At 43.7% G+C, this 24,973-nt stretch overlaps 1 protein-coding gene across 1 annotated transcript; it reads right to left on the bottom strand.

The window, feature by feature from the left end:
- Window positions 1-10,067: 10,067 nt before the first annotated feature.
- wu:fa11c10 (protein FAM110B) lies at window positions 10,068-19,001 on the bottom strand. Its single transcript, XM_055222905.1, has 4 exons — window positions 18,929-19,001; window positions 15,760-16,018; window positions 13,595-13,911; window positions 10,068-11,318 (listed from the first exon to the last, which is right to left on the bottom strand). The coding sequence occupies exons 3-4, from the start codon at window positions 13,902-13,904 to the stop codon at window positions 10,276-10,278; spliced, it is 1,353 nt and encodes a 450-aa protein (XP_055078880.1). The 5' UTR covers window positions 13,905-13,911; window positions 15,760-16,018; window positions 18,929-19,001; the 3' UTR covers window positions 10,068-10,275.
- Window positions 19,002-24,973: the final 5,972 nt, after the last annotated feature.

Raw genomic sequence — 24,973 nt, 5'->3', positions numbered from 1 at the left:
CTCTCCTCCTCCCTCCTCTCTCCTCTCTCCTCCACTGCCCTCCCTCTCTCTCTCTCTCCTCTCCCCCCTTCTCTCGCATCTCTCCTCCTCTCTCTCTCCTTTCTCCTCTGCTCTCATCCTCTTTTTCCTCCTCGCTCACTCTCTCCTCGTTCAGAACCCACTTTCTCTATAAATTATCCACATCCTCTCTTCCATGGATGCTCTTCTCATGCACGTTCTTCTTGTGCACGCTACTCTCATGCACGCTCCTCTCGTGAACGCTCCTCTCATACACCGTCATCTTGTGCACACTCCTCTCCTGCATGCTCCTCTAGTGCATGCTCACATGCTGCTGTGCACTTTATATTTTTCATGAGCAGGGCTCGGGACTGAGACACATCTGTGATAGACCTGGTTTAGTCCTGGTTTAGACATGGTTTAGTCCTGGTTTAGACATGGTTTAGTCCTGGTTTGGTCCTGGTTTAGTCCTGGTTTAGACCTGGTTTAGACCTGATTTAGTTGTGGTTTAGTCCTGGTTTAGTCCTGGTGTACCTGATTTAGTCCTGGTTCAGTCCTGGTTTAGACCTGGTTTAGACCTGGTTTAGTGCTGGATTAGTCCTGGTTTAGTCCTGGTTTAGTCCTGGTTTAGTCCTGGTTCAGTCCTGGTTAAGACCTGGTTTAGTCCTGGATTAGTCCTGGTTTAGTCCTGGTTTAGTCCTGGTTTAGTCCTGGTTTAGTCCTAGTTTAGTCCTGGCTCTGGGGACTTTGTTGTACAAACTTTCACAGAACCATTTTAAAGATGACCTCTGACACCTTTTAGGCTAATACAGATGCCCATCCTCCTGTATCCCTAGTTGCCAGATCCCCTCCGTGTGTGTCAGATGCCCTCTCTTTTCCCTGTGTATCAGATGCCCTCTCTTTTCCCTGTGTGTCAGATGCCCTCTCTTTTCCCTATGTGTCAGATGCCCTCTCTTTTCCCTATGTGTCAGATGCCCTCTCTTTTCCCTGTGTGTCAGATGCCCTCCCTGTATCAGATGTTTTTTGAATAAATTTGCTTTGAAAAGAGTAAAATGATTTTCTCCAGAGGATGAATAATGCAGAGCCACATTAGACACACTACACTCTCTCTCTGCTGTCGTGTGCTGTTGGTGCGACCTACTTTCTCTCTCTCTTTCTCTGTCTCTCTCTCTCGTCCTCACTCTTTCTCTCATTCTCTCTCTCTCTTTTTTTCTCTTTCGCTCTGAGCTTGTCTCTTTGAAGTCAGCTATGACAGTCCTCTTTCTGTTTCCACTTTCAGAGCTTCACTTTCATATTTGTGAATCATTCAGACTCTTTAAACTGCTTCAGATAAAACTGAAACTGGTGCTTCAGAAATGAACTGGAATATAAATGTTTTTATAGAGATGATTTCAAAATGAAACTCTCTTTTCCTACTCCGTGAGCTCGGAGCAGGATCTGAGCAGCTGTTTGTACTAACAGGTGCTCTGAGCTGACAGGGGCAGAGTGATCAGGGGCAGTGACAGTGGCAGGTGCAGATGTTTGGAGTCTAGTATCAATGGAACTGGACCAGAGGAACCAGAGGAACAAGAAGAACAAGAGGAACAAGAAGAACAAGAGGAACCAGAAGAATAAGAGGAACCCAAAGAAATAAAAGAATCGCAGGAACCTGTGGAACCAGAAGAGCCAGAGGAACAAGAGGAACCAAAGGAACCAGAAGAACAAGAGGAACAAAAGGAATCAGAAGGACCAGAGGAACAAGAGGAACCAGAGGAACTAGAGGAACCAGGGGAACCAGAACAACATGAGCAACTAGAGGAGCTAGAGGAACCAGAGGATCTAGAATAACTAGAGGAACCAGAAGAACCAGAAGAGCCAGAGAAACCAGAAGAACCAGAAGATCAAGAGGAACTAGAGGAACCAGAGAAAGCAGAAGAACAAGAGGAACTAGAGGAACTAGAAAAACAAGAGGAACCAGGGGACCAGAAGAACCAAAGGAACCAGAGGAACAAGAGGAACAAGAGGAACTAGAACAGGGTTAAAGGGTCAGGGTTAAAGGGTCAGGGTTAGGTTTACAGGCCACAGTGGCTCAGTTGGTAGATTGTAGTTCTCTGACCTGAAGGTTGGTGGTTCGAATCCCTCTCAACATAAACCTCATTGAAAGAGTAGTCTGATCCACTGACCCACAGGTTGACGATGTCTCCTCCTCTCCTCCTCCATCAGTTATAGTTGTGGTCATGAGACCTCAGACCCTTGTGACTCTCAGGATTCTGCATAAACTAAACCCTACTTCCACAGTTTCATCTGTGACAAAATAAACATGTTTAAATCCTCCCTATTCCCCTGTTTGTGTATTTATGGTTCCTATTTCTGACACTTGTGAGTCACTCTCACTTCACCTGTACACACACACGCCCACCTCAAATGTACACACACACGCCCACTTCAAATGTACACACACACGCCCACTTCACTAATAGTGTGTTTTCATGGCATGTTCTTATGGTGTCTTTTTATGGCGAGATAATGGTGTGTTTTTATGGTGTGTTTTCATGGAGTGATAATGGTGTGTGTTTATGGCTTGTTTTTAGGGCATAATTTTTAAGTTGGTTTTAATGGCTTGTTTATATGGCGTGATGTTATGGTGTCTTTTTATGGCCTGATTTTATGGCCTGATTTTATGGCATGTTTATATGGCGTGTTTTTATGGAGTGATAATGGCGTGTTTTTATGGCATGTTTATATGGCGTGTTTTTATGATGTGTTTTTATGGCGAGATAATGCTGTGTTTTTATGGCATGATTTCATGGTGTGTTTTTATGGCAAGATAATAGTATGTTTTTATGGCATGTTTTTATGACGTATGATGGTGCGTATTTATGGTGTGTATTTGTGCTGTGTTTTTATAGCGTGATAAGGGTGTGTTTTTATGGTGTAATTTTATGGCCTGATTTTATGGTGTTTTTATGGTGTTTTTAAGGTCTGTTTTTATGTCGGGATATTGGTGTATTTTTATGCTGTGTTTTTATAGCATGATAATAGTGTGTTTTTAAGCTGTGTTTTAATGGCGTGTTTTTCTGGTTTGATAATGGTGTGTTTTTCTGGCGTGTTTTTATGATTTGTTTATATGTCATGATAATGGTGTGTTTTTATGGTGTAATTTTATGGTGAGATTTTATGATGTTTTTATGGTTTATTGTTATGGCCTGTTTTTATGGCCTGTTGATATGACATGCTAATGGTGGTTTTTTTATGGTGTGTTTTTATGGAATGATAATGGTGTGTTTTTGTGGCGTGTTTTTATGGCGTGATTTTTTTTGGCTTGTTTTTATGGCATGATAATGTTTTTATGGTGTGCTTTTGTGATGTGTTTTTGTGGTATGTTTTATGGCATGATAATGGTGTGTTTTTGTGGCGTGTTTTTATGGCTTGTTTTTATGGTGTGATAATGATGTGTTTTTATGGGGTATTTTTATGGAGTGATAATGATGTGTTTTTGGTCTGTTTTTATGCCGTGATAATGGCATGTTTTTATGGTGTGATAATGGTGTGTTTTTCTGGTGTGTTTTTATGGAGTGATAATGGTGTTTTTTGTATGTTTTTATGACATGATAATGGTGTGTTTTTATGACGTGATTTTATTGTGTGTTTTTATAGCAAGATAATGGTGTGTTTTTATGGTGTGTTTTTATGGAGTGATAATGGTGTGTTTTTATGGTGTGATAATAGTGTGTTTTAAGGTATGATAATGGTGTGTTTTTATGATGTGATTTTATGGTGTGTTTTTATAGCAAGATAATGGTGTGTTTTTATGGTGTGTTTTTATGGAGTGATAATGGTGTGTTTTTATGGTGTGATAATAGTGTGTTTTAAGGTATGATAATGGTGTGTTTTTATGACGTGATTTTATGGTGTGTTTTTAAGGCAAGATAATGGTGTGTTTTATAGCAAGATAATGGTGTGTTTTTATGGTGTGTTTTTATGGAGTGATAATGGTGTGTTTTTATGGAGTGATAATGGTGTGTTTTTATGACGTGATTTTGTGGTGTGTTTTTAAGGCAAGATAATGGTGTGTTTTATAGCAAGATAATGGTGTGTTTTTATGGAGTGATAATGGTGTGTTTTTATGGAGTGATAATGGTGTGTTTTTATGGAGTGATAATGGTGTGTTTTTATGGTGTGTTTTTATGGAGTGATAATGGTGTGTTTTTATGGTGTGATAATAGTGTGTTTTAAGGTATGATAATGGTGTGTTTTTATGACGTGATTTTATGGTGTGTTTTTAAGGCAAGATAATGGTGTGTTTTATAGCAAGATAATGGTGTGTTTTTATGGTGTGTTTTTATGGAGTGATAATGGTGTGTTTTTATGGAGTGATAATGGTGTGTTTTTATGACGTGATTTTGTGGTGTGTTTTTAAGGCAAGATAATGGTGTGTTTTATAGCAAGATAATGGTGTGTTTTTATGGAGTGATAATGGTGTGTTTTTATGGAGTGATAATGGTGTGTTTTTATGGAGTGATAATGGTGTGTTTTTATGGTGTGTTTTTATAGCGTATAATATATGACACTCTGCAGCTGCAGAGATCAGCTCTAAAACCCTCTGTGAGACTCTGACATGAGCTAAACTGACCCATGACAGGTTCAAATCTATAAGAACACTCTGGCTTTGTGTCTCTGGGCAGGAGATCTCGCCTACTTTGCCCACACAGTCACAGTAATAGTCTGGCTGTGTGGGAGGGCATCAGGTAGTTCACAGAAACAGCAGGCATTATGTAAACATCCTGGTCCTGTATTTTAACTCTCAAACCATTCATTCTGGTCCTGATTTAGTCCTGCTTTAGTCCTGATTTAGTCCTGCTTTAGTCCTGCTTTAGTCCTGGTTTAGCCCTGGTGTAGTCTTAGTTTAGTTCTGACTGGTGATGTAACTCGGGTGTTTTGTTCTGGACTCTGATGCTGATGTGGAATGTGCCTGAACACACAAGACCCATATGCCCTCCCATAATCCACAGCACACATAAACAGGGAGACTTTATGTAACTGTAAAACAGATGCCCTCCCATAACACCACATCACAGGAGAACAGACTTTATATAACTATGAGCCAGATGGCCTCCCAAAACACCTCGGCATATGAAGAGAGTAGAGGGAAGAGGAGCAAAGGGAGAAGGAGCATAGGGAGCAGGAGCAGAGGGAGGTGGAGCAGAAGGAGGTGGAGCAGAGGGAGGAGGAGCAGAGGGAGGTGGAGCAGAAGGAGGTGGAGCAGAGGGAGGAGGAGCAGAGAGAGGAGGAGCAGAGGGAGATGAAGCAGAAGGAGAAGGAGCAAAAGGAGGAGGAGCAGAGGAAGTAGGAGCAGAGAGAGGAGGAGCAGAGGGAGGTAGAGAAGAGGAAAGAGGAACAGAGGGAAGAGGAGCAGATACAGGTGGAGCAGAGTCCTTGTTTAGTCCTGGTTTAGACCTGGTTTTGTCATGTTTTAGTCCTGGTTTGGACCTGGTTTAGTTTTGGTCTAGTCATGGTTTAGACCTGGTTTAGTACTGGTTTACTTCTGGTTTAGTCCTGTTTAGTCCTGGTCTAGTCCTGGTTTAGTCTTGGTTTAGTCCTGGTGTAGTCCTGGTGTAGTCCTTGCTTAGTCCTGGTTTACTCTTGGTTTAGTGCTGGTCTCATACTGGTTTACTTCTGGTCTAGTCCTGGTTTAGTCCTGGTTTAGTCCTGGTTTAGACCTGGTTTAGTGCTGGTTTCCTCCTGTTTTAGTCCTGGTTTAGACCTGGTTTAGTCCTGATTTAGTCCTGGTTTAGTCCTGGTCTAGTCCTGGTTCAGTCCTGGTCTAGTCCTGGTTTAGTCTTGGTTCACTTCTGGTCTAGTCCTGGTTTAGACCTGGTTTAGTCCTTGTTTAGACCTGGTTTAGTCCTGGTTTAGACCTGGTTTAATCCTGGTTTAGACTTGGCTTAGTCCTGGTCTAGTCCTGGTTTAGTCCTGGTTTACTTGTGGTTTAGTCCTGGTTTAATCCTAGTATCAACATGGTTTAGTCCTGGTTTAGTCCTGATTTAGTCCTGGTTTAGTCCTGGTTTAGACCTGGTTTAGTCCTGATTTAGTCCTGGTTTAGTCCTGGTTTAGTCCTGGTTTAGTCCTGGTTTAGTCTTGGTTTAGAACGGGCGTTTTGAGTTTTGTCACTGCGTGGTGTTGAAATATACGTTTATTTTAAAATGAAGAAATATTCACTCCATGATTATGACATGTTTGTATTTGGTCTGACTCAAAAATGAGTCGGACCAAATACAAAAGCATCACTCTGGAACATCTACAGAGACAACAGCTCACAGAGAGAAAACAAATAAATAAAACAACTGACAGCTGTCCATATATAAATGGACATAGCTAACCTGTTAGCTGCTGCACTACAAAAGTGATCGACTCTGGCTCCAATTCACTTTCTATGTAAAAACGGTGGCCCCTCTCTCTGTAACTGCTGCTGTCAGACTCGTCATTTTGGTCTTTAATTGCTCGTATTTAACCCGCTCTACATTATCCTGGGGTTTTTATTTCACTATTGTGTCTGTAGATCAAAATAAACATTACTATAAACAAACATAAACATTAATAACAGACAAATCAGGCGCCCTCTATCCCTGAGGTCACTCCCGCCAGTGTTAGGAACAGATTTGATTGACAGTGTTGCTAACTGGCCGCTGGTGTGGGCGGAAAGGGGCACTGCACTATTCTGCACTAGTTTTGATTTGTGTGATTTGTGTGATTTTAATGTCCTTCTTATTCTGTAAAGCACTTTGAATTACTTTGTGTACGACTTGTGCTATAAAAATAAACTTGCCTTGCTTTTTCAACAGCCTTGCTCAGATTGGCTCTTTGGTTTTATGATACTCTTGGTCAGAATTCCAAATATAGAACTAGACTCCAGATTAGCCACTATAACTGCTAGCCTCAATGAGCCTCATTTGGAGGTGAACACTATGCTGACGTTACACAGCAGAGTCACATACAGAGGAGCAGAGGGAGGTCTCGTGAAAACTCTTTCTGCTTTTGTCTTTATGGAGCTGATGCTGTAAAACCCTTTATTCTAAAAATGAAAATGAAACATCACAGTGAAAATCTGAAACTTAAAAAACACTGAACCTGGAGCTGAGTCCAAATCTACATCTGTGAAACAAAAAGGACTTTTAGGATTCTACCTGAACATGGACACTGAGACTGAAGCTGAGTCACAGCTGACGTGATCAACATTCTCAAGTTTTTTTTAATTTTTTTTATCTCCATTGTGGCATCAGAATCGGAATCGTATTCATCGTAGTCAATTCCTTAGTATCGAAATCAAGTTTGAGATTTTAGTGTCGTGACAACACCCCATCTCTCCTGCCTCTCTTTCTGTCTTTTTCTGGAGGATCACTCGTTCACATCCCCCCCTCTCTTCCCAGAGTCACTCGTTCGCACACGTCTGCTGCTCTTATGAAACACTGATCACATAACAAACTCACAGTGGACAGATGTAACAGGATTATGACGCTAATGCTGGCATGCTAACATCATGCCAAGCTAGCACACAGTTAACACGCTAACACCATGCTTACAGGGGAAGACACAGCTAACATCCTAACGCACAGCTTACATGCTAAAACACAGCTGACAAGCTAACACATAGCTAACAGGCTAATGCTCGAGATGATGATAACAGTGACATAGTCTTTGCACTTGCAATGGGAGTTTTGTGTTAGTTTTTGAATGAATCACTTCTCTGACTCATTCAGTGTTTCATTTATTTGTTACAGCTCATGTTCGTTCACAACACTACAACACTGCACACTCTGTACACTCTGCAGTGACTTACACTGGGGGTGTTCTACATGTATGTCTATGGTGAAATGCTCAATAGCGCACATTAGCAAGAAAGTGTTAAAATAGTCACTGTAATGAAAACTCAAGAAAAAAACAAACTGTTTAAATAAAAAAAAGGTGAGAGTGACAAACTGAAACACTGTTGGCTAATGCTAATACTAATGCTAGTTAGCTTCTGACTGTAATGTTTTTTGAGGGACTTGTTTAACAGCACAAATCACATGTTGTAGTTCAAATAAGTCAGTTCCTTATGGTCAGATTGTGTTAAAGCAAAACTCAGATTAAAGTCTAACAAAGCTTCAGACAGAGCCTTGCCGACAGTTAGCATCACACCCCGGGGAATATGGATGACATCAGGTGTAAAGTGTGAATAGAACAGCTTTGGGTGGTCCTTCTTCAGGGTGATCGCATCAGATATCGTCGATATTTTAGCGATATTTCACTCTTGACAGGCCTAAGGTCTCTGGTTCAATTCCCAAAGTCTGTGAGGCTTTGTATACAGTGAGGCACCAGTGAGGTAGTCTTGTCCAGGGAGGCACCAATCCAGGTCTGTCAGTTTTGATGCCGATTTTGATACTAAAACTTAATGTCTGTCGATACCAGAGACTTAATTTAAAACTAAAATAAAACAAACCCAAAGTGATTGATTCAGACGTTTATGTAAATGTGACTTATTCAAAGTGATGCAGATGTTTATGTATATGGGGTTTATTCGAAGTGATACAGATGTTTATGCAAATGTGATTTTTTTCAAAATGATCTAGATGTGTTATGAAAATATGATCTATCCAAAGTGATCCAGATGCATTATGTAAATTTGATTTATTCAAAGTGATCAGCTGTGTTAAGTAAATGCGCTTTATTCAAAGTGATCCAGATGCGTTATGTAAATGTGATTTATCCAAAATGATCCAGATGTGTTATGTAAATGTGATTTATCCAAAATGATCCAGATGCGTTATATAAATGTGATTTATTCAAAGTGATCCAGATGTTTATGTAAATATGATTTATTCCACGTACATTCCATGTAAAACAGAAGGATTTTGTGTAAATAAATACTGAAACATTCTGAGACTTTCTGGACCAAACACAACCTGTAAATGTGTCCATCAGGATATCAACTGAACCGACACTTGGAGCTGATACTTGATTCTGCAGACTCAGAGTGTCTCTCTGATCCTGATGATGGTCACTAAATAAAGCTCTTTTATTTTAGTGCAAAATTCTGACAAAACAAAACAAACACTTTAATCAGATACAAGCCATATATTTGAACTGAACGCAGTTTAGGTTTTACAGTGTAATGTGTTAAAGGGGGAGAGAGTTTTACTGTGTGATGGGTCAGAGGGGGCGGGGCTTTTACAGTTTGAAGAGTCAGAGTGGGCAGGGCTTTTACAGTGTGATGGGTCAGAGGGGGCAGGGCTTTGCTCAGACTAAACCTAAATTCTCAAATCTATACTTTAATCTATACTTTAACAGTGACGCAAAGGCATGAGAGGTCACAGGGTCAGAGTTCACAGAGTCAAAGGGCATCGTCCAAATGAAAACACAGTCTCTATAAAGAGGGGGTATTTTACCTCTATGGGCATTAACTGTAACACATGACATATTAAGATCACCATGTTTCTTTCTATTGTTTTGTATTGTGTTAAAAAATTTTATGCTATTTTTATTTCACCTTCGTTTCTGGTGCTCTGATGAAATGAAACTACTGCACATCACATCAGGTTTGCCAAGTTGCTCTGTACAGTTTTTTATCATGTTTTTGTATATTTATGGAAAATTGTTGTGTGGGAGCATGGGTGACGTAGGCTTGTGGGCGGAGCCTTGTACAGACTCGTACTGGTAACTGTAAGGTGGGTTTGAATAGGGCCCGGGAGAGATCTCTAGATTAGTCAAACATGGATGACATCTACAACCTCTTCAGATATGTTTTTGATAGAGGAACAATGTTAGAACGTGGGTAATTTTGCATAATACCCCCTCTTTAAGTCCACAGGAAACAGTACGACCCCACATGTCTCCACATGTCCACACGTGTTCACCCACACTGAGGACTTAAACACAGCTTCGGTCTTTCCAGTTGCATTATTGCTTCTTTAGTTTGTGCAAAAGTCCTGAAAGTTAAACTCCTGATCAAAACAACTACATTTATAAAGGTAAAAATCATCTGAATTTTTAAAAAAAAAAAAAAAAAAAAAAAAAAAAAAAATCCAGATTTTTGAGTCCATCGTTTAGGTGAGTTTCAAGCAGCACCTCAGTCCTCCTCAGACTGCACATGTGCAGTACAGGGCAGGTCTAAACTGGTTGAAGGTTCACACGCTTGCAGTTCATAGGATGGTGGTGCTGTTCTCTCTGGCCTGGTAAATGCACAGTGAGGTCTGTTATGTCACATGACCTCTTGTCTGTAGTCCAGGGTCACATGTTAAACATGTTTTATGTGTTTGTAGTTCACACATTGGACGCGTTGGTGATGCTGTTCTCCTTCGCCTGCCTGATCCCGTACAGCCATTTGATGACCCGGGCGTTCCTCTCGATGACCGAGATTCCATACGGCACGCGCTTAGGCTCCTCCCCCTCGCTGTCCTCTCTGTCCTCCTCACACTCAGAGCTGGGCGTGCTGACGCTGCAAAGCTTCGGCACGATGTCGGAATTCGCCCGGGTGAAGCGCTCCACGCCGCCTGCCTCCAGCTCATCCGGGCACAGTCGCTGTAGCTCGCCGGGGTCCAGGCCGCAGTAGTTAAAGAAGCGCTCGAGGTCAGCAGAGGCACGGGAGAAGCGGTCGCTCAGGTCAGACTTGGATCGGTGGAGTGCGGGCCGTTTGTGGGCGGAGCCTCTAGAGCTGGCACTGGAGAGGCGGGTGAAGGCGGGCGAGGCGGGGGGGACGATGCCTGCGCGGCAGAACAGAGGACTCGGGGGCGGGAACGTGGGCACACGGGATAAGGAGGGGGGTGTGGTCTGTGTGGCCGGAGAAGGCGGGGCCAGGGAAGGGGCCTGTCCTTGCGCTGTCTGACGGAGGCGTGGGGGGAGGATGGGGTGCAGGAGTCTTCTCTGTGTGGGTCGACCTTCAGCCTGAGGGCGAACGTCCACACGTCGCACCGCCACTGGAGCTGTTGTGAGGGAGCAGAGAGGGGTAGGGACACGGGCGAGGCGAGCGGGTACAGGAGGAGGACAAGAGGGAAGAGGGGGGGGCTGTGCTGTGATTGGACAGGAGGAGAGGGAGGTGAGGACTGTCCTGTTGGGTTTGTTGAGTGGAGAGGAGGAGGAGCAGTTCAAGGAGGAGGTTTTGAGGGCAGAGGAGGTGCAGGAGGAGGTGGGATTGTTTTGGATCTTGGCTCTGGGCTGGTTCTCGATACTGCTGCTCACACTCTGAGGCCCAGAGGAGGGAGAGGAGGAAGAGGGAGATGAAGAGGTGGAAGAGCAGGCTGTGGCTCCGTCACAAACGTTTATGAGGTTATTCAGGATGTCCAGGTCCAGACTGGGGCCTCTCTGACCTGAGGGGACAACAAACACATTTCAGTATTACAAGGACAGAAGGAGAATTAAGAATTAATTCCACTGAGAACATGAGACAAACCAGGAGAACACACACGGAACAACATAACAGAACACACACACAGAACCACATAACAACAGAACGCACACATGGAACCACATAGGAACAGAACGCACAGACAGAACTACATATTAACATGGGAGTAAACGCCAAAAGTAAAATCTCTCAACTGAACAAAAAGTTGTAGGAGTGAAGACGTTTGGCTGCTCATCCAAGCCTCTTCTTCAGTTCTGGTCTGATTGCTGGTGGACACTGTCTTATATCTGCCTGAAGGGAGGAGCTAACTACACTGAAATCGGAAAGAGCTTTTGTTTTCAGTTTCGGTATGTAGGCTAGGTCTATTGAGCTATACCAAGTGTGCACTATGCCTGAGACATACTTGGCTCATTGAATAATGGGTGTTTTCACACTTATTAGCATCCTGGCTAGCTCTATTGTTCTCTTTGTTGTCCTCTGTTTGCTTTGTGTCTTAGGATGGAGTTATAGATGCGGGACAGGTGATGTCTATGGCCCCCATTCCTGTTCAAAGAAGGACTGTCTTTCCTGAAAAAAAATGTTTTCATTAACTCCCCTCTCAAACCATTTCTTTTCTCTGAACTTCACTATCTTCAAAGGAGTGGTTAGTGTCTTTGAGATGGAGATGTACCATCTCAAAGACACTATCTGAAATCTATCTGAAAAGCTTTAGAGAACTTTTCAGACAGTATGAAATTCCGCTCTATTTCAAACCTAGAAATAGTTTAAGACAGAAACTGGCTCACCCAAAGGACAAAACCCTGAGACATAAACAAAGTAATATCGTCTACTCCATTCAGTGCAGTGAAGAGTGCAGTGAGCGTTACACTGGAGAAACTAAACAGCCACTCAATAAGAGAATGTACCAACACTGTCATGAGAGCAGCTCAGGACTCCAGTCTGCTGTGAATCTCCATCTCAAGGACACTACCCACTCCTTTGAAGATAGTGAGATACAGATCATAGAAAGAAACGGTTTGAGAGGGGAGTTAAAGAAGCATTTTTGTTAGGACAATCTTTCCTTGAACAGTAATGGGGGCCTTAGACATCATCTATCCCCCATTAAGAGCTGAATGAATATGCCAAGTATGTCTCAGGCACAGTGCACACTTGAGTGTAGCTCAGTAGACCTAGCCTACATACAGAAACTGTAAATAATAGCTGTTTCACTGTAGTTAGCTCCAGCCTTCAGATAGATATAAGACAGAGTCAGCAATCTGACCAGAACAGCTTAGATGAGCAGCCAAATGTCTTCACCCCTTTGGGTGTTTTCACACCAATCAGCATCCTATATTGTTCTCTTTGTTTCCTTTGTTTGCTTTGTGTCTGAGGATGTTTTTATAGATGGGGCACAGGTGATGTCTAAGGCCCCCATTCCTGTTCAAGAAGGACAGTTGACAGTTCCTTTTACTACGGATCAGACCTAGACAACTGAGGGATTACATAGACAACGCAGGAGAACACACACAGAACCACATGTGTAACGTTTATCCTGTCTTCAAGTTACAATAGTTGATTCATTAAGGTGCAGCAAAGGCAGAGAGCGTTGGCATGGGAAGGCCGTGCTTTGGTGTGCGCTGGGTTGTCACTCAGACAATTACTGTTGTAACTGTTCTGTTTTAACATGTGGAACTACAGCAAAAGTACAAACTGGAGTCTGTTTAGTCTGTTTCGTCCCATTAGTATGTTTAAGTTTAGTTTGTTTAGTCCATTTAGTTTAGTCCCTTTAGTCAATTTGGTCTGTTTGATCTTTTTGGTTTGTTTGGTCTTTTTAGTCTGTTTGATCTGTTGGATCTATTTAGTTTCGTCAGTTTAGTCCATTTTATCCATTTGGTTCCTTTTTTCCATTAACTTTAGCCTGTTTAGTCCATTAAGTTTAGTCCATGTAGTCTGTTTGATTGGTTTGGTGTGTTTTGTGTTTTTAATCCGTTTGGTCCGTTTGGTTCATTTGGTTAGGCCTTTTGGTCCATTTGGTCCCTTTTGTCCATTAAGTTTAGTCAGTTTAGTCCATTTAGTTTGGTCCGTTTGGTCTGCTTTGTCTGTTTGATCAGCTTGGTCCATTTAGTCTAGTCCCTTTTGTCACTTTAGTCCGTTTGGTCCTTTTAATTTAGTCCCTTTAATCTGTTTGGTCCGTTTGGTTTGTCTGGTCCGTTTGGACTATTTAGTCAGTTCTGAATCCCATGTAAGCCCTGTCCTCACCTGTGAGTGCCTCTGTGTTGGAGCGTTCATCACGGAGCAGTTTGCGGGCACTCTGCGCGTTCTCCCAGCCCGGGGCAGAGCAGAGGGGGAAGGGCATCAGAGGCTTTCGGATGATGGGAGCCTGTCTGTTGAGCGCCACCTGTTGGCTTTTGACGTACTTGGCCTTGTCGGCCTCTAGTCGCTCCACCGCGCTCAGTTTACGAGTCGGGTTTGAGGTTTGGCGTCTGAAATAGTCGGGGCCTTTGTGCAGGATCCTGAAGGGCGCCCCCGTCAGGCGGCTGTCAGCAGGTCGCAGAGTCTCCACCGGCATTTTGGACCTGAAAGAAAACATAGATATACAGAGAATGAATATACAGAGAGCAATTATACAGAGTGAATATACAGAGAGTAAATATACAGGGAGTGAATATACAGAATCCTGTGATATTTCTGTTCTGCTGCTGCTTCGACCAATCAGATTCAAGCATGTTCTTACAGTGGATACAGAAAGTATTCAGACCTGTCCATTTCTTGTAATCATCTTTGAGATGGTTCTACACCTTCATTGGAGTCCAGCTGTGTTTGATTAAACTGATTGGACTTGATTAGAAAGGCCACACATCTGTCTATATAAGACCTTACAGCTCACAGTGCAGGTCAGAGCAAATGAGAATCATGAGGTCAAAGGAACTGTCTGAAGAGCTCAGAGACAGAATTGTGGCAAGGCACAGATCTGGCCAAGGTTACAAAAAAAAAAAATAAATTCTGTTACACTTAAGCTTCCTAAGAGTACAGTGGCCTCCATAATGCTTAAATGGAAGACGTTTGGGACGATCAGAACCCTTCCTAGAGCTGGCTGTCCGGCCAAACTGAGCAATTGAGAGAGAAGAACCTTGGTGAAAGAGGTAAAGAAGAACCCAAAGATCACTGTGGCTGAACTGCAGAGATGCAGTCGGGAGATGGCAGAACGTTCTAGAAAGTCAAACATCACTGCAGCTCTTCACCAGTCGGGGCTTTATGGCAGAGTGACCTTATGGAAGCCTCTCCTCAGTACAAGACACATGAAAGCCCACATGGAGTTTTCTAAAAACACCTGAAGGACTCCAAGGTGGTGAGCAATAAGATTCTCTGGTCTGATGAGACCAAGATAGAACTTTTTGGTCTTAATTCTAAGCGGTTTGTGTGGAGATAACCAGGCACTGCTCATCACCTGTCCAATACACTCCCAACATCAGCATCATGCTGTGGTTTTTTTTTCAGCAGCAGGAACAGGACGAGTGGTTGCAATCTAAGAAAAGATGAATGCAGCTAAGTATAGGAATATCCTGGACGAAAACCTTCTCCAGAGTGCTCAGGACCTCAGACTGGGCCAAAGGTTCATCTTCCATCAAGACAATGGCCCTAAGCACACAGATAAAATAATGAAGGAGTGGCTTCATGACAACTCTGTGACTGTTCTTGAATGGCTCAGCCAGAGCTCTGACTCACCATCCAACCTGACAGAACTGGAGAGGATCTGCAAGGAGGAATGGCAGAGGATCCACAAATCCAGGTGTGAAAAACTTGTTGCATCATTCCCAAAAAGATTCATGGCTGTATTAGCTCAAAAGGGTGCTTCTACTAAATACGGAGCAAAGGGTCTGAATACTTTTTTTTAATAATTCTGAAAAAATGTCAACAATTTTGTGTTTCTCTGTCAATATGGGGTGCTGTGTGTACATTAATGAGGAAAAAATGAACTTAAATGATTTTAGCAAATGGCTGCAATATAACAAAGTCTGAAAAATTTAAGGGGGTCTGAATACTTGTCTCTGTGTGTCAGATGCCCTCCCTCCACAGGGAGGGCATCTGACAGATTTCAGAACATGTCTGTACAGATCAAACTTTAGGTGCAGTTTTTTTCAGAGAACACTCTCTTCCCTAAAGAACTGCAGCATCTGTTGCTTGAAAATCGTGTTCTTCAAAGTGTGACTTTGATTTACAACTGGATTAAATTTAAATAGAACAGGCTTAAAGCCCCACTGTGGAACATTTCCTCAGATTAGAATAGGGTTAAAGCCCCACTGTGGAACATTTCCTCTGACTGAAACAGGGTTAGAGACAGGAGAGGCAGTTTTACAGAGGAGAGGGGGTTAGGGTTAAACTTCGGCAGATGTGCTCTTTAGCAGCACACTCTTGGTTCTTACCGGCTCCTTTTATTTTCTTCAGTGAAAGGAGGTTTGAAGCTCGGGGTCAGAGATCAAATTCCCAATGAGGAGGAGACCACAGAGATCCAGAAGAGCCCCAGAGTCCAGAGGAGGAGATGTTTGGGAGGACTTTAAAATCTCATGACGATCCAGGGACAGCTTTCGGCTCTCGATTCTCGGCTCCTCTGTGTGAACGCTGTATCCAATTTGGTTTCTGTCTGAGCCAATAATCCAAAAAGAGATCAGGTTTCCCCTAATCCTGTAAAACCAAAGACCCCCGTAAATCTAGAGAAAGTTCAAGGAAAGTCTTGGTTTAGTCCTTGGTTTAGTCCTGGTTTAATCCCGGTTTAGTCCCGGTTCAGTCTCAGAGCGTCTCACACACGTACCAGTTGTAGATCTGAGTCTCACACGGAAAGATGAGCTTAAAGTGCAATGCTGCTGCTCTCCAACAGCCAATCAGAGCAGAGCAGAGGCGGGGACAAGACCTCTGATTGGTTGAGGACAAAACAGCTCGCGGCCAATGAAATCCCCTCCCCCAACAACAAGAGAGAGGGGGGTTCATTCAAACAGAAAAGGGGTGAAAAGAGGGGGTCAAACAGAGGGATAGAAGAGAGAGCGAGGAGAGAGGGGGAAGAGAGAGGAGAGAGGGGGGAGGGGCAACGAGAGAGAAAAGAAGAGAGAAAGGGGGAGCAAGAAGGGAAAGAGGAAAAAAAGAGGAAGAGAAAAGACAGACAGAAAAAGGGGGAAGAGAAGAGAATGAGGAGACAGAGGGAAGGGGGACTGGGAGAAAGGGGGAGAATGGATGGAGAGATAGAAAAGGAGGAGAGAACTAGAGGGGGGCAGGAATAGGAGAAAATGTGAGAAAGGAGGACAGAGAGAGGGAGGCGAGGAGGAAGAGGAGGATGACAAAACAGGTGCAGTTTGTATCAGTGTTGCATCAGTGCCTCGGCAGGGGTCGAGAGAAAGAGAGAGCGAGGGAGACAGAGGGAGAGAGAGTGCGAGGGAGAGAGAGAAAGGGAGAGAGAGCAACAAAGGACCCAATGCTAATCTCATTATCTAACACCTGCTCCTCCTTTGCTCCTCTGACCCTCTCTTCTGCTCCTCCTCTGCTCCTCCTCCTTTGACAATGTGTGTCCCTGACAGAGAGCAGGGTCCAAATATCGAAAACCACCTCCTAATTGATACAAATCGATTCTGAAACTAAAGCCTCATGTTTCACAGGTTTAGATCCTGAAAAGACACATTAACAGAAATGAATGGAGAAGTGAGGGAGAGAGGAAGAAGTGAGGGAGAGAGGGACAAGTGAGGGGGAGAGAGAGAAGTGAGGGAGAGAGGGAGAAAGAGAAGTGAGGGACAGAGGTAGAAGTGAGGGAGAGGTAGAAGAGAGGGAGAGAGAAGAGAGGGAGAAGTGAGGCAGAGAAGGAGAAGTGAGTGAGAGAGAGAGAGGAGAGGGAGGGAGGAAGAGGTGAGGGAGAGAAGGAGAGATGAAGGAGAGAGAGAGAGGTGAGGGAGAGCAATTACACACAATTATATCATAATGTGAGGCTCAGGAAAAACAAAGTGGGGGGGTGGAGAAGGAGAAAGAGGATGAGGAAAGGAAAAGGAGGAGAGGAAGAAGAGGAGGAAAGAAGGAGGAGGAGAGGAGAGAGAAGGGAGGAGGAGAGGACTTTTGTTTTTGATGCTGAGTCTTCCCTCCCCTTTCAGAACACTATCTCAGCACAGTCGTGCATTCCACTAATGAAACTACTGCACATCACATCAGGCTTGTCAAGTTGCTGTGTACAGTTTTGTATCATGTTTTTGTATATTTATGGAGAGTTGTCATGTGGGAGCATGGATGATGTAGGCTTGTGGGCGGAGCCTTGTACAGGCTCATACTGCTACCTGTAAAGCGGGTTTGAATGGGGCCCAGGAGAGATCACTAGATTACTCAAACATGGATAGCATCTAAAACCTCGTCATATTTTTGAGGAGCAGAGTTAAACATAGGCTTCATCATCACCTCCTTTTTAAATGTTGTTTCCTCTGGACCTCGGGGTCTCTGGACCTAGTCTCACATTCAGCTCTAGAAGTTCCTCTTTAAGTGTTTCATAAACAGAGACTATTTCACTCACGTGTGTAATCTAATGGACTCACATGATGCAATCACACGCTAAGGACACCTGAGACTCACAACCCCTCCCCCACACACTCACCCTCCCAAACACACTCACCCCCTCCCCCACACACCACCCCCTCCTTTACACACTCTGATAACCCCACAACATCCTGGTGAGCGAGCGTCAGCTGAAATCTGCAGCTTTAAACTCATGTTTCACAGAGTGGAGTTTATCAGAGGCCTTCAGACAGAGCAGTATCTCCGCAGGGTTATCAGGAGAACAAAGGACACAGCCCTGAGACGATAACACCCAACTCTCCATTAGAGTACTACTGTGGAATGAAAGACTTGATACCAATCCCAATACCACGATGATAAAAAAAAAAACATCTTTCTATAGACACTGTGCTGTTCCACATTAAATGTTGTACTTTGTGTTCTATTGCCATGTGGCCTTATATCTGTGTAATCCCTCAGTGGTCAAGTAGGTTCCATAGTGGTCCACAGGTGTTTGTGTGCATGTGTGTGTATACTAGTCTATGTGTCTTACCTACACGTGGGAAAGATACAGCTCAACATCATTATAAACATATTCAGAAAAGGCTCAGCTCTGTCAATGGGACTTTCTTAGTATTGATTCCTGACCGATTGATTAGATCTGATCTAATCAATACTGAAACGAAAATCAAAACTAGCTCCTCCACAAAATATGGAACATAAACATGGTCACGTCAAACAAACAAACAAACAAGCCCAGATGGTCCATATTTGGTGAGACTAACACAGCACAAACTTAAATCAGAGGTGTTCTGCAAAATTGACTCTTGTATCTTTGTCCCATGTTTAACTCTGCTCCTCAAAAACATGAAGAGAAGTTTCAGATGACATCCATGTTTGAGTAATCTACAGATCTCTCCCGGGCCCTACTCAAATCCTCCTTACAGTTACCAGTGCGAGCCTGTACAAGGCTCCACCCACAAGCCTACCTCCTCTTTAATACCCCATAGAAGTCAAATACCCCCTCCTTAATACCCCATAGAAGAAACTACCCCTCTTTAAAAAGTTACTCACCTGAAAACAACAGACCCAAATCTCAGAGTTTCACTTTCGTCCTTAAACAAAACACAGCTCCAGTTTGTTTCTGGTCTGGTCTGGTCTGGCCCTCTGAGTCCTGCCTTTATTTACCCCCCTCCTTAAGCCCCGACCCTCAGCCCACACTGAACCAGGAAGTGCCGCAGGAAACAGGAAATGGCACTTTCCCCGCAGTCACATGACTTTCTCTGGTGGCGGCTTCCCTTAACTCTGGGAACAGGAAACTCCAACTCAGATCCAAACATGGAATACGGAACATGTGCTCTGTACTCAGATCCAAACATGGAGCAGACGCGTCCAAACTGCGGCCCGGGGGCCAAATACGTCTGTACGAGTACACAATCAAGTTCAACCTCCAGTAGCCGGGTGAATCCAGGCTGATCTCTGTGACTTGTTATATCAGTCTGGTCCTTCATCCTCCATTGTGTCTCAAGCCCTGTCAAACATGATTGTCCAATCAGATCCATTTCAGTGACACATCACTGATTCTGCAGAAATCTGCCATGTGTTTCTTTTATTTTCCTTTACTGTGGTCCCTCACTATATCGCGATTTACCTTTTGCGGTCATGCTGTTTTGCAGACTTTTTTTTTGTGTGCAATCGGTGCTTCTTGATTGGCTAAGGGATGTGCTGTGTCTCCTTTACAATACAGAATGCCTTCAGCTTGCCAAATTTACATAAATGTTCGACTGCTAGCAGTGTGACTCTGAAGTGCTGTATGTTTGCAAGTTTTCTCCCTGACAAAACCCACAATGTCGATGAAACGTTCTGCACTGACAAAGGCACCAGCGTCCACACACAAAACGCAGAGGAAGATGCTAATCATTGCAGAAAAAGTTGAACTTCTGGAGATGCTGAGGGAATAAACGAGGTAACACTGTATTTTGTTGATAATAATGCACCACACATGTCCCTGTTTGGCTAATCTACCCGTCAATCAGTCGTATTTATGTAAATCTGTTTGTTGTTTGTGTTGCTCTGGGGCAGATTAAGTTGCATTTTAAATGTGTTGTTGAAATAAAACTGTAAAAGACTTGAGGCCTCACAGGGTTAAAGTGTGTGTTCTGAATCCAGGGTCGATACCAAACTGAAACATCTGGATCAGATATTGGCTCTAAATATCGGTTTAATGAAATAAATGCTGTTTCAGTCTCTGGTATTGGTTGATATCGGCAGTGTAGTCTTGTGAGTGCAGTTACAAAGGGTAAAGGGTAGTTATTACATACACATTTACTTCATACTTCAGTTCACTACATACACATCAGTTCACTTCATACACGAGGTCACTACATACACATCAAGTCTCTTCATACACATCAGGTCACTACATACACATGAGGTCACTACATACACATCAGGTCACTACATACACATGAGGTCACTACATACACATGAGGTCACTACATACACATGAGGTCACTACATACACATCCGGTCACTTCATACACATCAGGTCACTGAGTTCATTAAAGGTTTGGAGGGAAATCCTGAGTCCAGTCTTCCCAGGAAAAACACAAGAATCGCATTTAACTCGGCAGATCAAACTCAGATTTATATAATCTGTGAACCACCATGACCACCACGACAGGGCATCAGGGTTAAAACATGCTCTGACTTATACAAAGAAACTCAAGACTTTACATAATACGGACAAGAGGAAACAAGGGACGCTAAAGAAGAGATGCTAAAGACCAGATATGATAAAGACGCTCAAGACGAGATGTTAAACACCAGACACTAAAGACCAGTCGCTAAAGATGAGATGCTGAAGACCAGATATGATAAAGATGCTAAAGACGCTGAAGATGAGACGCTAAAGCCCAGAGACACTAAAGACGAGATGCTAAAGAATAGATATGCTAAAGATGCTAAAGACTAGAGACACTAAAGATGATAAAGACCAGAGATGCTAAAGACGAGATGCTTAAGACACTAAAGACGAGATGCTAAGGACCAAAGTTGCTACAGATGCTAAAGACGAGATGCTAAAGACCAGAGTCACTAAAGACGCTAAAGACCATATATGCTAAAGACAATAAAGACCGGAGACACTAAAGATCGAAGGTGCTAAAAACCAGACATGCAAAAGACACTAAAGATAAGACGCTAAAGTTGAGACGAGAAAGATGAGACACGAAAGATGAGATGCTAAAGACGCTAAAAGACCAGAGATGCTAAAGACACTAAAGATGAGACGCTAAAGACCAGATACACTAAATACGCTAAAGACCATACAGGCTAAAGACGCTAAAGATCAGAAACGCTGAAGACAAGACACTAAAGACCAGAGATACTACAGACCGGAGATGTTAAATACGCTAAAGACAAGAGACGCTAAAGACTATTGATGCTAAAGACGATAAAAATGCTAAAGGCGAGACGCTAAGAAAGAGAGATGCTAAAGACCAGAGATGCTAAAAACCAGAGACACTAAAGATGCTAAAGACCAGAGACGTGAAAGACCAAAGACGCTAAAGACGAGGCTGGAGGTTTAAACAGATGCAGTTCATTCTCGGCCCAGGTCGATATGTGGACTAAATATTTTTACATTTTATTTATAAATTATTTGTGAAAAACGTTGTAAATAACACTGTAAATAAAGAAAACACGGACTCACACTCTACCACACCATATCATAAAACACCACACCATACCACACCATACCACACATTACCATACAATACCACACCATACCACAGCACACCATAGTATACCATGCCATACCACACCATACCATACTGTACCACAAATTATTACACCATAGTATACCATAGCACACACGACAACACTCACACACAAGACAACGTACACAAGACAACATGCGCACCCACACACACGACAACACACACATATATAAAACAACACACAAAAGACAAAACACACACAAGATAACACACACGTGCACATGCACACACATAAACACACACATTAACACAGACATGAACACATGCACACACACGGACACGTGCACACACACATGCACACAGACATGAACACATTCACAAACATGAACAGGTGCACACACACACACACACACAAACAAGACAACACACACATTCTGACACAAGGCTCTCATGCTCTGAAATTAGACTGAGACGAGTTCAGACCTGATCTGAACAAGACACTGCTCTGATACAAGACTTTGTATGAGAAACATACAACAGGAAAGAACTGTGGACAAAAAGGTGTCTGACACATGGGGAGGGCATCTGACACATGGGGAGGGCATCTGACACATGGGGAGGGCATCTGACACATGGGGAGGGCATCGGACACATGGGGAGGGCATCTGACACATGGGGAGGGCATCGGACACATGGGGAGGGCATCTGACACACAGGGGGATATGTGAGTGCATAGAGGGGGTGGGTCAGTGTTGGTGAAACGTGAGTCTAAAGTTCAGTTTAAAGTAAATACAGCTTAAACAGAAAGTCAAACAGGATCAGAACCAAACACACACACATATATGTGTGTGTATATATATTGTGTGTATGTGTGTGTGTGTGTGTATGTGTGTATATATATATATATATATATATATATATATATATATATATATATATATATATATATATATATATATATATATATATATATATATATATATATATATATATATATACACGCACACACACCACATGAGGAAGCTGTCTAAATGAGCCATGTGACAGAGACAAACACACACACTCACCCCCAACTGTACTCACGTGCACATACACACTCAAAGCAGGGCACAGCACTGGGTCAGCCGCACAGCTGAACATACCACACTCACCCCGGGGCAGATGAACAGAAACTCTGGAGTGATGACAGGACAAGACTTTAGCCGTGGTTCAGTCCTGTTTAGTCCTGGTTCAGTTCTGGTTCAGTTCTGGTTTAGTCCTGGTTTAGAGACCTGGTTTAGATCTGGTTTAGACCTAGTCCAGAGGGACAACCAAGTCGTCATCACTATGGATCATCGAAACGAGAAACTGAACCCTCAAGAAGAACATTCAGCGGCTTCTAACACACAGGGAAGGGCATCTGGCACACAGGGAGGGCATCTGACACACAGGGAGGGCATCTGACACACAGGGAGGGCATCTGACACACAGGGAGGGCATCTGACAGACAGAGGGTGTTGTAGTTGGTTCGTTCAGTGGAACATCTCATGACTTCAGTTCAGTCACAACAGGAGCCGAGTCTCACCACAAATCTCCACATTCTGTTCATCCTCTCGCTCTGGTTGTTTCTCTCCCCTTCTTTTCATTCTTTCTCTAATTCTGTCTCTTTCTCTCTCCCTTTCCCTCCTTCCCTCTCTGTCTCCTTTTCATTCATTCACGGCTACCTCTCTCCTTTTCATTGTCTTTCCTCCCTCCCTCCCTTCGTCCCTCCCTCCCCCTCTTGCTCTCTTCTCCCTCTTCTCCCTCCTCTCCCTCTCTCTCCTCCCTCTCTCTCTCTCTCTCTGTGTCTGTAAAACACATCACTAAAATACTTTCCTACAAAAACCAAAACCTCAAAACCAAAGTCTGAAAAAAGTTTAAAACATCACATTCAGACAGGAGGAGGCTGGAGCAGACAGGAGCAGGCAGGAGCAGGAAGGAGGACACGGGAGCAGACAGGAGCAGGAAGGAGGACACGGGAGCAGACAGGAGCAGGCAGGAGCAGGAAGGAGGACATGGGAGCAGACGGGAGCAGGCAGGAGCAGGAAGGAGGACACAGGAGCAGACAGGAGCAGGCAGGAGCAGACAGGAGCAGACAGGAGCAGGAAGGAGGACACAGGAGCAGACAGGAGCAGGAAGGAGGACACAGGAGCAGACAGGAGCAGGCAGGAGTAGACAGGAGCAGGAAGGAGGACACAGGAGCAGACAGGAGCAGGAAGGAGGACACAGGAGCAGATAGGAGCAGGCAGGAGCAGACAGGAGCAGGAAGGAGGACACAGGAGCAGACAGGAGCAGGAAGGAGGACACGGGAGCAGACAGGAGCAGGCAGGAGCACGAAGGAGGACACAGGAGCAGACAGGAGCAGACAGGAGCAGGAAGGAGGACACAGGAGCAGACAGGAGCAGGCAGGAGCAGGAAGGAGGACACAGGAGCAGACAGGAGCAGGCAGGAGGACACAGGAGCAGACAGGAGCAGGCAGGAGCAGACAGGAGCAGGAAGGAGCAGACAGGAGCAGACAGGAGCAGGAAGGAGGACACAGGAGCAGGCAGAACGATGCAGGGACAGACAGGGTAACATGTTGAGGACATTCTTATATTAAAAAGACAATATTTAGTTTAAAATAATTTAACAGACAGAGTCCAGTTTTAATCATGCTAAGGGGGCGGAGCTTAAGAGTTTAAATGTGACCTATGAGAGAAAAACCTGTGATAAATAATGACACCAGTGTTTATAAAGGAGAGGAGGGAGAGGGACTCTGAAGCCACAGCTGTCCCGGGGCGCACTGTGGGACATGAGGCCTTTCTGAGTGTGAGGAGTGTGTTGCTCAAGGACACAGTGGCAGTCCACTGATCTGAGCGGGGATTGAACCCTAACGCTTTCCGCTCTCTTCTCCACCTGCTTGTGTTACTATACTTATCTGAATATATAAATGAGAGTGTGAAGTGCAGGGGGTGGTGTGTGCAGGGGTCAGGGTTCATCGGGTATTTAGGGGTCAGATGTTAAAGGTCGCTTCAGGTCAGAGCGTACCACAGATGGGGTCAGCATCGATCTGAAGATTTAAGAAAATGCAGCAGTGATTCTGAGTGATTAACATAACTGACCCAATTTTTTAAAACTGAATTTTCTTTTCTAATTTTGATGTATTTTATAAATCTGAACCGACAAAAAGCTGTTTTTAATTATTATTCTTGTAGTGAAATGGTCATTCCAAAGAATAAACTCCCCCCTCTCTCACTGTGAACTGTTTTAATCTCACTCCTCTCATTCTGAACCATTTTAATCTCACTACTCTCACTTTGAACTGTTTTAATCTCACTCCTCTCTCACTTTGAACTGTTTAATCTCACTCCTCTCTCACTGTGAACTGTTTTAATCTCACTCC

Source organism: Periophthalmus magnuspinnatus, chromosome 7 (genome assembly GCF_009829125.3).
Source record: "Periophthalmus magnuspinnatus isolate fPerMag1 chromosome 7, fPerMag1.2.pri, whole genome shotgun sequence".
Taxonomy (NCBI): Eukaryota; Metazoa; Chordata; class Actinopteri; order Gobiiformes; family Gobiidae; genus Periophthalmus; species Periophthalmus magnuspinnatus.
Note: the sequence above shows the minus strand (reverse complement) of the source record. Positions and strands in the feature narration are given on the sequence as shown.

What these genes read in the sequence shown, in the direction of transcription:
- wu:fa11c10 (XM_055222905.1), bottom strand. Translation starts at nt 13,904, where the DNA reads ATGCCGGTGGAGACTCTGCGACCTGCTGACAGCCGCCTGACGGGGGCG. An exon ending in CAACACAGAGGCACTCACAG is followed by an intron (nt 11,319 to 13,594) that starts GTGAGGACAGGG and finishes TTGTCCCCTCAG; the next exon opens with GTCAGAGAGGCCCCAGTCTG.